The sequence below is a fragment of the Cryphonectria parasitica genome (assembly GCF_011745365.1).
Source record: "Cryphonectria parasitica EP155 unplaced genomic scaffold M406scaffold_9, whole genome shotgun sequence".
NCBI lineage: Eukaryota > Fungi > Ascomycota > Sordariomycetes > Diaporthales > Cryphonectriaceae > Cryphonectria > Cryphonectria parasitica.
In genome coordinates this window covers 2,334,891-2,350,359 of record NW_024468917.1, presented here as the reverse complement: position 1 = coordinate 2,350,359, position 15,469 = coordinate 2,334,891, and the positions used below count along the sequence as shown (strand labels likewise).

Below are 15,469 nucleotides of genomic sequence, written 5' to 3'. Positions count from 1 at the left end.
GTGGAAAGGATTAACAGGAGAGGGGGGGGGAGGGGGAGGAGGAAAGAGACCATGTACCATACTACTGTATCTTGTTCCCTGTCCACCCATCCGATCCCATGTGCGGATCCGTACCACCCATCCCCGCAAGGAGGCCCAGCCAGCCGGGTTGTACAGGGACGCCCTCCCGGGTGAAGGGTGGTCAACGACGGTGGGTGAACTACTTAGTACGGGGCTACACAAGATTCAGGTGGATGGAAAATGGGAGGGATGGAGGGATATGATGCTATCGACCCGACGCGCACACACACACACACACCTCTACAAACCTACTTACACACCCTCTTTGTAAAAACAGGCAAAAGACCAGAAGAAACGAGTGGTGATACCACTTTTTCTCCACCCACCTGGGGCTGCATGGCTTTGTTTTCTTCTTTCTCTTTTTCTCTTCTTCCTCTTTCTGTTTAATATTGTTATTGTTATTATTATTATTATTATCAATTCTTTCCTTCGCCCATCTGATCAACAGCCACGCCGGAACATCACGCCATCGGAAGTGGGCTCGGCTCGCCTACGCTCAGCTCGCCTGCGCTTGCTCAGCTTTTGAGCTCCCCCCCCCCCTTCTTTTAAAGGGTCTTTTTTATTCCTGTTTTTTTCTTGAGAGAAAAAAAAATGATGACCGCCGCGGGGCCCATCATTATCGTCACCCCCCTCCTACCCCACCTCTGGGCGTCTCGTGGGATCCGTTGGGATTGCCGTGCGGGCCAGGGTGATGATAAAATGATGAGGTAACTTTGCCATGACGGAACGGGTCGGAGATGCGTCTTGGGCGGTCTGGGTGTTGGGCCATATTGAATATGTAAACATGGTTAGTGAGCTCTTTCGAGCCTTCTAGGACTAAAGACGGGGGAGCTACGAGGGGTAGAGAGGAGTTCCCCTTGTCCCTGGCTATCGGACAGAAGGCGACATCGCCTCTTTGTACTTTATTGCTACGTGCGTAGTTAGATACATGCAGTGGCCTCTAGAAGAGAGTCTATCCCATAGGCATCCAACCCGTGGCGCCGAACCGTTCCTGGCCATTTTGTTCCCAAGAAACATACAAGGCGAGCCAGTCAGCCTGTTCTTAGTGTTGCGCCCCTGCCTGCTCTTGTCCAAGCCTTCCCAGTGCCGCGCACGTATCAGTGGGTGGCCCTGCCCCGTCCATGTCCCCATTGTGGAAAGGGGGGCACAGACCATGCAGGCTAGAGGCCACAAGGCCAGGCCATCTCCAGCCCAGCTACGGCGCGGTACGGTGACTGGTAGTCGTCAACGACCTTCTTGCTCAGCCTGCTGTGGCGTAGATATTCCATGGTAAGAAAAGGTAAATGGTCCTGTTCGTTTCTTTCGTCCCCGCCCCCCTCCAAAGTGGGTCTTCACAAACCTTCCAAGTTGTCCACCCATTATCTCTTGAGTTCGGGTCATCTAAGATCCTTTCGCCCCCCGCGAAGGAACTCCTCCCGCTGGTAAGAGGATCGTCATCCTGTCGTCTGAACTGCCAGACACGGTCTGATGTCCTTGGGCTCTGGGATCTCGACGTGGTCGGTGCGTTCAGTTTGTGCCCCTCCTCCTCCGTCTTTGTCCATCTCGCTCTCCCTTTCGCACTTCCCAAACGCACGAGCCATTTAGCTACCAGAGCCTAGAGTTGTATAGAATCATTAGAAAAAACAGAGAGGCGAGCTCTACTCATAGCCTCGACCAAGTAAGCCCGCTCAGAAATCGTGGTGAAGACCAGCTCTTGACTCCTTCAGCCCTGGGCTGGTACAAATACTTGCCGTCTGCTCTCAGAGCAGGAGTTCATTTAGGGAAAATAGACTTGGAAAGTCACAACATAGAGAAATAGAGAAATCAGAAATGCGGCATGCGCAGAGAGAGAGAGATAAATGAAATTGTGGGCAAGAAAAAAAAGCAATAAAAACGGAAAAAGACAGAGAAAAACAACAGAAAATAACGAGAATCGATATAGAGTTGAGAACAAGATCCAGAAAACCAAATCCGAGATGTGCGTGCATCTAGACGCCTTCCTGCCAAACCTTGTTCCAAAAACGCCTGGTATTTCCCCTGTGTCCATCCAATGCAAATACCTGGTCTTTATCGCAGAAATCCATCCCACCAACATAATGACACATCGCAAAATGAGACAGCAAGATAGTACAGAAGAAACACTCGCCAAAAGGAGCAGCGACCAAACAAAGAAAATCAATCACATAATGAAAAAGGGAAAAGGGAAAGGAGAAGAGGAAAACAACAAGAGAATCGAAATGGAAAGCAGAAAAGGCAGCCGTGAGGCCGAGTTGTACCCAGACACCAAACCAAACCAGTAAGGTTCACCACTGAAACGCCCACGCATAAGTGTAAGAAATTGCCCAAGGCAGTCGCTATGCTCGCTCAATCGATGCAGAAAACAAATTCAAAACCAAGCAGGGAAAAGCAGTGTGGAATTCGACGAGTCGCAACGAAAGGTAAGGCAGAGAGAAAGATCCTGAGCGAGTACACAAGGCCGAGGACGAGGCTTTGGGTGCTGCCAAAAACAAGTAGCCAAGGTGTGTATAGTTGTTGATAGTCGTGTCGAGGTTGTCCTTTACAAGTTGTCTGGTTGTTGGGGTCCATCAACGATGAGAAACAACCCCATTGGCCAATGCAGAAGATGGAATCCGTGGTGCTGTCTTCGACAACAGACTTGCCGTGGGTAGTGACCCAGTGGTGAGATCGTTGTTACCCAAGTCCCGGTGGTGCGGATGTCGACATGAGACGGTCGTGGCCCACCATCAGGTAGGAAAGCTGTGACGGCGGGTGTGTGCTTGATAGTGACCTCTGCCTGAACGAATAGAGGTATTGAACCCAGTCTGCCATGACGAACTTGCTCAATGAAGGTGCGGGCCATGCACAGCAGCCCATCCTCGAAGACAAAACACTTCACCGGTGACGGTGGCTGCTCTTGTGAGAGTGTCCGCTCGCGTATCCCGAATCCGAGTAGTTCTGTTGATCATAGTAGGCACGGTCTTGACGGGAGCCTCGACTCTGTCCGTGGGCCGTGCAGGCATAGCCGACCAGGATGATCCTCTGCGTTATGTTGTGGTTCGGGTAGAGGCTGCATCGATCGACGGCATGCGTGTAGTACGGGCAGCGGCATGCCGCGTACAGCTCAACCAGCTGGAAGCACATGGTGATGGGTGGCGAGAAGGGATGAAGAGAAAGAGAAGGAGAGAGTATGTGTGTATATATGTGAGACAGATACACAGAGAGAAAGAAAGTGAGCGTGTATATGTGTGCACACGCGTGTGTATGTGTAAGGTTTGGTGATGCTCTGAGAGGTTGTTGATAGGGTCGTGTGGCCTGATGACCGAGAGTTCAGGCAGATGTCGTCGTATATAGGTTGGAAGCAACGCGTATGAGGAAGACAACGCCAGGCAATGAGACGAATATAGCACAGGGATGAGTCAAAACAGGAACAGGCGACAAGAAAAAGATCCAGACTAGGAAAACTAGCGAGTGGACGCAGTTCATATGACCTGATGTAGAAGAAAAGGGAAGAGATGGTAGGGACTGAGGCAGATCAGAGAGCCACGAAAGCAGGAAGGCATCGCAGCCTTATAAATTTGTGGCCTGGTGACCTGAAGTTGGTCAGGAAGAAGAGGGGGGGGGGGGAGGGATGTGCGTGTGGGAGGAAAGAGAAGGGAAAGGAAGAAGACAGCCAGCAGGTGGTTGTCCAAGGTCAAGGAGGACTGCCTGACCCACTAAGGCAGCAGCAGCACCCGCAGCCATACAAGTCTTGCCGGGTAAGGAGGAGGGAGAGAGTCGGCGAGTGACAAGAGTGACAAGGTAACGGCAGTACACACGTCTGACTCCCGGATGACTGATCCAGAGATGCGCAGCGAGTGTCTGGCTGGGCTGGCTGTTTTGTCTGTCTGTGCCTCTTTTCTCTGTTCCCCCCCTCCTTCAGTCTGTTCTTTGTATGTCTATACCTGGCCAGGTACTAAGACTGCAGGAAGATGCAGGTGCCGGCCGGTGTAGAGTGAGGCGCAGGGCACAGGTGCCTTGCAGGTATGAGGAAGAGGAAGGGTGACATGGGATCTTGCTGGAAGCCAGGGCAGCTGTACGAGAGTGGTACGTTGGAAGAGTACGATGATCGTTTTGAGCCTGAGGTATGAGATACGAGCGAGACTTTTTCTTCTTTGTGTTGTTCCTCCTCCTCTCCTCACCTTGCGTTGGGTCTTTTTTGCAGGTGATGTTGGGTTGCCGGTGCTACTGCTGCAGGTGTCATCTGTACGTACCGGATATGTCTCTCTCCCCTCTGTCGCGCCCTTGGGTCGCGCCGCCCTGGACTGCAACGCTATGCGCGCCGTTTCTGGGCGAACATCTCTCGTTAGGAAACAGGGCGGCGATACTTCCTGTACGTACCTGTTACACCCAGATCTCGTTTAACCCACCCAAGGATACATACACAGCATCAACCATAAATCTGCTTGTACCCACAAGGCATCGCACCTCAGCAGCGGATTACGAAACCCACGACACACCACAAGCACACAGACACCCCCAAACTCCAGCCTGATGTTCAACCCCCCCCCCCCCCCCACCCCAGGGCCATATGCCGAGCAGCTTCGGCGAAGGCGCAGCCGGGCGATTGGGGGGATGGATGGAGGGTAAAGGGGGGGGAGATTGAGGAGGAAGTCGTGAGCTCGAATTTGGGGGTTGCGCGCTGATTCTCACACTGGACAGTCATAATCATGGTGATGATGAGAGGAGGGTGTTTTGGTGAGCTGGTCTTTGCGAGGAGGAAACAAACGTGGGGTGCTGGGGCGGGGTGAAAAAGGAACAAGAACTGGGATTCGATCCTAATTGTCCAGTGACTGAATGACAAGAACCGATCCTCGACCCCTGCAGCTGCAGGGCCAGGGCTATAGACAGATTTGGGATCTAGTCGGGAAAAGGTACGTACCGCAGTCCCAAGGTACCCTCATCCCACACCCTAGCCAGGTACCGTAGTACACCCCATCCACTGGGCGAGAGGATGCGGTGCGTCGTAGCTGACCTGTGTCGCTAGCCTAAAGAAGCAGTGTTTTCGAGCCAGCACCGTTTTGGGTCGACCGTTTCGGCTACGGACATTCAATCCATTCGCTCTTCATCTTCTTTTCCTTTGCTACCCCCTGGTCTCACCCAACACGACTCCATTCGCCTAGAAAACGCACAGCACTTACTACTCAATAAAGTGGTTCTGGCTAGTTATAAGTCTGGCCCCATGCTGCAACGTAAGTATGGCTGACAGGTAGGCGTTGATTCTCACGGACACACACACACACACACACACAGACAGAGAGAGAGAGAGAGAGAGAGAGAGAGGAGGGACGGGGTCTCGAGCGTGTAATTTGTAATTCTGGAAAGTACAGCGAATTACAACTTCAGCCCTGCGCTGTGTTCCCGTTTCACTGCTGTGCCCTGTCTCGGTGACCAGAAGTTAATCAGACTACTGCGCGTCTAAAGAACTAACACACTCACTCGGTCGATCTCTCGGTCTCCTCAAAGATCAGGCAGCCCTCAAAACAAAGTAAGAATGGGTGTCGCAGCCACTCAGTTGATAAATGTCCTTAACAGGTGTTTCATTGATCTGAACCTTCCCCATTCCTGCCATTCCGTCCCGATTAGGCGAGGGAGTAAGAGGTCCCAGTAGGACGGTCCCGAGCCGGGCATGGGAGCCGGCCCCGAAGACCTTGTGCGACAACGCGCTGCCAGGGCCTATCAGATACGGTAGCATAGAAACCATAGCGGTTAATGCACCGTGCGACGCCACGACACCCAAAATCTGACATGGCTTGGTCGCAGTGCCGCGGGAGATGCATAGAATACTCGGCCCTGGCTCATAAAGGATCGATGCAAGAAGAGCAATGGCCAGGCAGGTGTTCGTATCGAGGTTTGAAATGCCTTGGACTGCGCATCCTACTTCAGCCAAATCATGACAACAGCCGACTTGGGTAAGGCACATTCCAGGACTGATGGTGTGTAATGAAAGGTTCATACCACCAGCACATGAAGGCTAATCGCCCTGGAGCTGAAGGAAATGTTCTGCGCGAACTGGTGTCACTGTCACGCTGGTGCCTCGACCGACAATAGGGTTGCGACGTGAAGGGCTATCTTGGTGACACCCCGGGGTGACAACTTCGCCACAGAGGACAATGGCTCCCAGCGTAACAAGACTTCTACAGCAGGGCGAATTCGTCTTAGCTCACCATGTATTGCCAGATCTGCAATATCGATAAGATAGCTTGTTTGGCTCCAGATGGAGACCAAGGATTTGCTGTTTGCTGGGAAAAACCTATCCATAGATGTGCTAGCGCTCGTGGCTGAGCGAATATTGCGGATCAAGAGTGCAGCGAGGAGCACGCTTACGATGAGCCATCACTGTGCAGGTGTGGCCAGAGAAGCCAGCGAATTTTGTGCGAATTGTGGTAGGCGAAATCACATGAAGACCCCTCACCAACCGTTTGCAATCCAGTAGGATGGAGGAGTTCTTGCAGCATTGTCCGTTTGGCGGTCATCGTGGTGATCATGGATTGCTGTGCCAGGAGGATTGCTCGTCCGGGACGGGGGCTGCGGCAGGCATGGCCTATGGCAGGGGACCAACTGGACCAGACATCTTATGGTTTTCTCCACTGCCAGGGATTTATCGAGATCAAATTTCTTCCCCTGGAAACTCGTCTCCTCGAATGGCAGTTCTTTTCACCCCGGACACGCCATATGGTCCACCACAAGGGTCGGCCAGGAAGGTGGGTTCAGATGTCATCAGCAATGCGTTGGTCGGCTCGCGTTTGTGTCTACGTTTGTGGCTAGGGACGATGACGGCCCGTGGTAGTTTGGGAGCACGCCAAAGCGGAAGTGGTGGCGAAAGGCCCCTGAGAAAGAGAGAGAGAGAGAGAGAGACAGACTGTCATGAGTTCTCCCCCCCCCCCCCCTCTTTCTCTCTCGTGCTGGTGTGTTAGTGTTGTGCGGTGGAGTTTGCTGACTGCATAAGGCTGAAGGCAGCAGGGAGATGCCAAGTGAGGATCTATGCAGCGTGCAGTAGTTCTAGTACCGACTGGCCGGGAACATCGAGTGGTGGTTGAGTGGTGGTGTCACAGAGTCGGCTACATCATGCGCGAGGTGCTCCGCAATGGTGCGCTTCAACACCGCATTGGCCGGCTTACGCCCAGTGCAAAGCTAGCACAACCGATCTTGGGGGAGGCATCAGTCCACTGGTGATTAAGCGCGATCATCCAGGCGTCCAAATTCTTCTACTGCAAGAAGACAGTCATCCGTCTCTGGATACTGGAACCTGGACCCCTTCTTGAGCACATTGTGTGGCTGCTGAAAAGATTTATGGGTCAAGGATCGGTCTGTTGGAGCCGAACAGGACACGTCGGTGGTGTTGGTTGATATTGATTGTTGGGTAGACATCATTGACGTCTTCGCCCTCTGTATTGTGGCAGACTTAGACCAAGTTCACACATAGTAGAGATTGTTGTGTCTCCTATGAGTATCGGCTGCGGTTGGGATGGTTGGGGGGGGGGGCTCGGGGGTTTCTGCTAGAGAATAACTTGTCAGTGTGTCGCAGCTTCCAGAGACATTGGAAACGGTACTTGCCGCCGCTGTGTCATGTTTTGGAAACGTCAGTGGAAGGTGCTAGAGTGGTGCACAAACCGCCCAAATTGACCCACCAGCTCAAGCCACGCCAAATGTGGAAGGGACCTACCCCATACCTAAACAGCTCAAGGATGCACCTTCAAACTTCAACAGGCTACAGCTGCATTGCATTGCGAATGTAACACCCTATGCTGTCGCAGGCACTGCTCTGTTGAGAATTTTTACGAGGCCTATTAATACACATACATTGTCCATACGCACAGTTCCACCAGTTCCAGCCGAGAAAGAGATGCACACTCGTTGAGTGGCCTCCACGTTAGGGAAACTTACGCAGATTTCCCCTCAAGTACGTCACCGACCACTGGGGGGTATATTCTCGAAGCAGACGGACTGGCTAAATTGAATCTCCATCTAGATCTCTCATCTTGTTTAACTCCAGTGCTCCGTTCAAACCAGGCCAGATCTAGCAGCAACGCACCAGCCAGCAGCACTGCCCACTGTTTGCGCGTGACATTTGAGAGTAATTAGTGACTCAATTCCCGCATGTGCTGTATATTGTTGCCTGAAATCTCGGCATGTCCAGCAATAATCGCCAACTCTCAACCATCATGCTCAGCATATGGCCAGAATGTCGAGTGCGAACCTCCTTGCTACGAGTGATGTTTTTGGGGACGACATCAACAGCGTCACATCGTTTTCCAGACTCTCAATCAGGATTGATGACGTAGGTGTGGCTTCTCTGAGAACTGACAGTGAAATCCCAATATCTTGCTGCCGTGCTGCTGACTGGACCCTGAATTCATTCTTTCCAAGCTTACCCGGGTCCATCTGTCATGTACGGCCGACGCTACCTCATGCTCGGCTTATTCATACGATCGTGAACACGAGACCTACATGACCCTCACTGACGCGCTTGTCTTCCCGATCACAACCTCAAGCTGATAGTCTTCGCCTGCCGTTTCGCCGTTGGTTTTACCTAAAATACATACTGAAGCTATACAGCAAGATAAAGACGATAAAGAGGCCTCTTGTGAGAAGGCCCCGCAGATAGTATACCTTCATGCACTCTCCCGGTTGCAAGGTCTTAGACTCACGGTTGGAGGTTGTGGTGCAGGGACTGTGTTCTCGGGTCAGCCCTAAATCGCCACCGCCTTTTTGTTATGGGTAACGTCGCACGAATCCGGATGCTCAATTGCCCTGGTAGCTGAGCTTTTCCCCAATCACATCCCTTTGTTATTCCCCTTCTCTCCCTCCATCTCTCGCTTGTCACGGATTTCTGGTGGGGGCATTGTGCAGCACATATCACCATGGTTGCTAGCTCGAGGACGAAGCGGCCTCCCCGGCATGACTTTGCCGATGTCCCAACGTACAGATATCAATTTGTATCTTCGGCCGCCACTCCGGATCCAACGATCCACAGAAGCTCACAAGCAGCACTTGCACCAAGGGTATGCAATTCTGTCATTAGCCAATCAATGGTTCGACTCCTGCTCAAGATCTCATGCGGATACAAATCCTCCCCCGTTCCGACTCTCGACACCCAAGTCTTTGGGATTTGGTGGGGCTTTGGTGCCTTTGTCTCGGACACGGTCCAATTACTGGGCTTCAGAGTCTGCTGCAGATCGCCGTTGCCCTGGACGAACGGCTCCAGCCGCTAGTCGCAGAAGTGGCTCCGGGGCTCACAGGGGAGTTGTTTAGTCTTGTTGGTGGCTGTGCAGTGCAGCAGCACCACCAGCCAACCAACGACTGACTGCACGGGCCCATCCTGATCTCATATGCCCCGAAGGTTGCCGGTGCTTAATTTTTTTAGATTTTTAATTTCTCTTTTTCTGTGTCCTGGACAATACGACACTCCAACCTCAGACACTCCTATACGACCAGATCCGGATGTCCCTTGTCGATAAAAGCACTCTTGCCCAGGAGGGCATGGAACTACTGCAAGATCTCATGGATAAGTTGCTTAATGATCACCCTCCACTCTGGATCATATGATCTCGCACCTCTCATTTTCAGGCAGAAACCACGCTAGTCTCATGCACGCCGGTTGATCACGAGAACCGCAACGACATCGTGTCCAGGATGACAACGACACCTTGTGCCCAGATGAGGTCGAGTTTGATTGTTCATCTTGGTAGAGGATATTCCAGATCTGGAGCACGGCGCCCGTGATGACAGTTTGGCCTTCTCCATCTGGGGGCATTTCTTTTTCCTACGACGTACAACTTCAATAATCAGCGCTAGACCCTATCCTTCTTCTTCTCTCCCCACCGTTCTGTTGAGACGTTGAATCTTCGGACTTTGGTGCCTAGCATCATTCGCAACAAGAGCTCTGGCTTCTTGAGCTCATCATCTATGGATAGCAGCTGAGTAGCTTTTTCCGTACTCAAAGTCTCGTCATCAACGTCAGCCTGCGGAACCCCACAAATCCCTCGGTTCCTAATCGCATGCTCCTCTTGGCCCCCAACCCCTATCACAGCATCCCCTGGCCCCTTCTCTCACTCACTTTCTCATTCTCACCTCTCACTATCTCACTACTCTCTCACCCTCTCCTTCTCTCTCCCTCTCTCGCTTCTCGTTCAAGCTCCATGGTCGATGCATCTGTCCGCTGACCTCTAAGCAGTCTATCTCACTGTGTTGGCAGGGACTTTGCCGAGGCAGCCACCAACGACGGCTGCTTCGATTCGGCACTCAGCCTCCCATCCTCGAGCTTGATCAAGATACTAGCCCCCAAGCCAGGTAGTCAATAATGACTCTTATGGCTCCCACGGTGATGATTTCTAAACATGCGTGGCATGGGGGACACAGAAGACGACAGTACCTCGAAGAATCTAGTTTTTGCCACCTGATCGAAGCTCATTTTTTGACCCGACACTGCGGTATCTGGTACACACCGTCGTGACTCCGAGGCAAGTGCCTTAGGTTCGGCCCCCAAAATCTTCCGTTGGAAGACGGGGGAACTATCAACTGGCATCTTTACTATCTCAGGGTGAGAGATTATTATGGCACAGGAGCACGTGGCTTTGGTGAGTCCTCTCAGGGCGCTGTCATTGAATATCACGCCATCAGGGCCAAAGGAGACAGATGCTCCACCGTCGTTCTCATCATGGTATTTCCTGGGCCCAGCCAATTGATGGCCTGAAGCGGCTGCTTTCAAGGATTGTCCACCCAGCTTCACCCTGACCGACGGATTCTTCGGTGCTACCCTCGAGACCTCAGCGGCCGCTTCGCCTCTACTGCAACCTGGATTGTATCCGTGTCCATTGAACCTGGTCTGGCCTAATCTGGCCCGTTCTTGATCCCGTTTTCCATGTGAAAGCACAGCGAGGATGTACAACGCTACATCATCGAAGTGCCTTGATTCATTTCTACCATTGCTGCTGGGGCGGCGAGTCCTCGTGGTTGACCAGGTTCAAGGGTGACCAAAGTGGTCACCGAGCCCGCGTCTTCGGCCGGCGCTTCCAGCGCTGCCGCGCTGGTGCCATACTCAGAAGTCTGAGACTCCTTACGCTATCATAAACGGGCTGACTGTGCTGTCATCGCCACCTCCGTGCAGAATAGTGGCTTGGTCAAGTGGCTCCGTCGAGCGCCTTCCGGCCCAGATTCCTATCACTCGTGTTCTCTTGTTCGTGATCGGGACGACTTTCAGACTGGCGACATCATGTCGCTGGCTGCCGACCAAGCCTTTGTTTAGTCAGCGCAGCAGGATTGTCAATTTGGCGTTTTCCTTTTCTATCTTAATACGAGTCGATGCATCATTCGGACGAAATCTGGGCGATGGCAGTCAAAGAACCAGCCAGCAGTGACGTTACATGAATATGACTCCAGATGACACAGGTGCAAGGTCGCTGGTCTTCTCAAGTGTGCTGGCTCTCCTCACCTGGGAAACTCGATAAGCGACGTCAAAGATTTCCCTTGACGGACCAAGCATGCTCAGTTGCCTAGTCCAGGAATGTCTCAAGCCTCGAGCGTTCTCCAAAGAAAGACGTTGTTTTTTTTGTGCTTTTTCTTTTCTTCTTCTGGTTGTTTTTGGGGACCGAGAGCACAGATGGTCCCGAGGCTGTGCCACACTACACAAGACGAATGTGCCATATCCTAGAAAGTCGGTTCTTGATCCTTCTAGACCTTGCTTTGCGGAAATCTCACATGGCAGCAGTGATGCGACGTGGGCAGACTGGCCCTCTGTCAGGCCGCTGGTGAAATCTTGCATGCCTAATCGCCGTGTTGCATCGGCTTCCCATCCAGATGGATTTCTGCAGCTAGATTCGCCCCCAAAACATGGACACTGTGTGTTCAGATCCTTTGCCGCGGTCTCTGTGCCGCAGGTCCGTTGATCACTTGGGCTTGCGTCTCTAGGCTGCATGCACAAGTAAGTGGTGTGGTGCAATAAGCCACGATATTCCAATGCGGCTCACCTGCAGCAGCAATGCTGCTAGAGTGCCCCGCGTATGAGTATGCCTTGCCTGCTAGGGAAGCCTAAGGACCCGCGACGAACCGGAGAATGTGTGAACAATTTCCCTTAGTTTCTCGAAATCCTATTGGCGGCGCATTTTCCTCCAATGGCGAAATTCATTCGCGCGATTTAACATGACGGGTCAAGTAACTCATTTCATCCTGAGGTGTTTTATTTTTGGATATGCAGCCTTCATGTCGCCGCTCCTGGTCACGTCGAAGAAGAAACATGCACCTCTTTCTGGGCTGTCGGTAGGTGATGTTGCCTGGAAAAAATAAGCGCGGTGCGCCCTGCTAGTAAGGCGAGAAGGCGAAAGATTTCACCAGTTTGTCCACCCAACGGACAGTTGTAACCATGCAATCACGGCTACTATGGGATACACGCCCGCCGAGATCTGCGCTTTTCTCAACTTATCCTACACGTCGTTGTGGCTACCTCTTTCTTCCTTGCCCAGCACGCTGCGTAGGACGAGCGCCCGAATGCTTCTTCGTCCTATTTTCTTGCGCTCGCTTGATGATCAAAGTTTGCCCCTGACTAGCCGACCTCTAAGTCTCACCACTGCAGGCTATGCATGGGCAATTATTACGCGGCTAAGACGCTGGGTAACCTAAAAATCGGCACAGCAGTTGCTGTGCATTTCTCTTCGATCCATCCGTCTCAGGGAGCTAGGCAGACGAGAAAACTTAGCGTCTCGATACCAATCCTCCAATCGATTCCTGTTCGCGAGTGCCCTGCGGGAAATGTCTCTCTTGACCAGCCCCTTCGTCTCTCCTGCCAGGTCTAACGCAGGGGTTGTCTCGCCGAGATCTGAATGTACCTTTAGCGTTAGTGAGCCTATCAGGCGAGTTCCTCAATGTCTTGGTCTAGTCTGGGTGCACAATGAGCCTGGGCTCTTGTCTACGTCTATCTTGCTGCAGGGTCGTCTTGGCTCTCTGACGAGCTCTTCGTGAAGAACGATGGGTCCGCCATACCTTAGTTCGAATATCATGACATCTAGAAGCGGCAACGCAGCTATATGGAGATGAAAAAAAGGATACATGTTCCCTATCCTAAAAAGCAAACAATGAACAGAAGCCATGCAAAGAGCGAACTGAGGACTAATATATTGAGGCCAGTGGAAAGCCTGTGTTTCCCTGGGCTGTTACGATCTTATAAATATCGTTTCAGAGCACGAAGGTGCGCGCTTCAACCAACAGTGCACTGTGCGTGCGTGACTCGGCAATGTTGGTTGGGGCCACATCAGCTAGCATTCATGCACCAGCTTCGTCCGGACCAATACTGATTTCGTTCCTGCGCATGGTCGAGAGAAGACGATTTGTAGATGATGGTCATCATCTATTATAGATGTCAAGGAGCAGACCAACCGCGTAGATCTGAAATCGCTACTTCCGAGATCTCATGAAAGATCTAAGCCATCGTAGAATGGGCACAGGAGATGGGAACAATCTGGCGCCTAAGAAACAAAGCTATAGGTGCGAGAGCTCCCCAAGGAAGTGATACAGTACCGATGTCGCCTTGTTGTCCTGCGATTCTCATCTCTCAGCGGTGGATGGTTGCTGATAGACTTATTCTCCAGGCATTGGGAGTAGGCTTGCTGCCATGAGCCAGCCTTGACACCTAGGTGGGCTTGCGTGATGATAAGGCTGCGGCGCGTGTGGAAGGGGCAAAAGGAGGGAGGGACGCCGGGAAGGAGTCATGTGATGATACTTTCGTCCAAGACGTAATACCTCTTCTGGTGTGTCTCGACGGTCAGCCTCTACCACTCAGCGCGTGCGGATATCGCCCAGTGAGCTGGAGTGCCATGCTCATGATATAAATGATACATGGTCATAGTCCTATGATCAGTAGCCCTCTGCCTCGTTCTCCAATGCTGGCCTTGTCTTCAGGTTGAAGATTGCTGGAGTTGCTTGAGATTCCATGACAACGTTTGAAGTGATGACTCGAGATTTTGAGCACTTGCAAAGTGGAAAGACAGATGGAGGATGGACAAACAAATAAGCTTGGTTAAACTGTGTGTTGTAGCTGTCTTTAAAGATGCGAGACTCTTGTTGGCATATCGATTGAGAGGATCCATAAGTCTTAGGAACGTGATCCGTTCATCATTTGGGCCCAACTCGTGGCAACAGCACTGTTTCTCTCAGACTGGAAGCTCGTTATAGAATGTATTGTAGGGAAATAAGACTGTAAATATTTTTACTTGAAACGAGTCTGCTTATAGTCTGATTCATATGCTGAAAAGCGTTCAAGAGAAATCTTTGTCTATCAACCAACATATCTCCATTTCCGGCATAATGAACATGATCAACGAGTCCACGTCTGCAATGCTCAGAAGTAAATGAGTGAGCCGTGAGTTCAGGATGAGTCTCATTTGGGATCCTGAAGTAAAATATAAGACACTAGATGTTTGATTTTCCCAACTCCATCAGACCACTTCATGAAGTAAGACACCAAAGCTGGGACATTGTTTGAGGCATGTCAATAATATCCTTTAGGTGGACTTGTAGATTATATATGTGTTCATAGAATTCAGCGTCTATGTTACAGCCTATGTAGACGAAAAGGCGGCTGCAGCTTTTGTCTGTGTATTGCTCACAGTGCATATTACCCACATTGTCTGCAGCAGAGATGTGGCTCTGGAGTGTTCATCTGAATATACAAAGACATACAAAACTGCATTTGCTATCAACCCTAGTAAGAAGTCTACATGTATCAAACAGAAAATCAAGAAGACTTCCAAGTTGCCATCACCCTGAAGAAGAGTTCCTCGCTTGGGTATTAAACTATATAATGGGTGTTTCATGGGGTCAACCCTTCCTAGTTGCATGTCATTTCCTGCTTAACTATTAAGTATTCATCTGACAGAACATGAACATTGTCTCACAAACTCTAGCTTCTCTTATCACTGTTGCAAGTTTATGCAGACACTTGTGTTCACTCTTGGAGTTTCATTCCCACATCTAGCAGATTACCAGCTCAGTCGTGAAGCCCAGGATAGACCTTGCAGGAAAAGCCATCTTGACAACCTCACCATGATATCCAGTACGCAAACCAGAAGCATTCGTTCAGGTAGTAAGTAACCTAGCCAAATATACACCAATTTCCTTAAGCCCACCACAGCTACTTGAGACAATGAATGAGTGTCAAGGTGTTTGAGTGGTAATCCAGCATACTTCGTAGAGCCAATGCTTTCCCCGGCATTTGGATTTACTGCCCAGGTGCTGGTGGGGCCTGTACAGACTCCGATCCCCATTACGTTATGCTTAATTGGATCTTATTACTATCTCTGTCCGTACTCCGGCATCTCACTGCACCTTACTCACTCACTCATCTCTCTTCATTGCTTCTTTTAAAACAGATTCCTATTAATTTCATTGTGTTTCACCAAAA

At 51.2% G+C, this 15,469-nt stretch overlaps 1 protein-coding gene across 1 annotated transcript; it reads right to left on the bottom strand.

Annotated features, from left to right (window-relative positions):
* Positions 1 to 2,940: 2,940 nt before the first annotated feature.
* On the bottom strand, positions 2,941 to 3,180 carry M406DRAFT_225075 (uncharacterized protein; the record flags this gene model as incomplete). The annotated part of the gene is made up of 1 exon (XM_040915716.1): positions 2,941 to 3,180. A coding segment is annotated over one exon (240 nt), but the record flags the coding sequence as incomplete, so codon positions are not given.
* Positions 3,181 to 15,469: the final 12,289 nt, after the last annotated feature.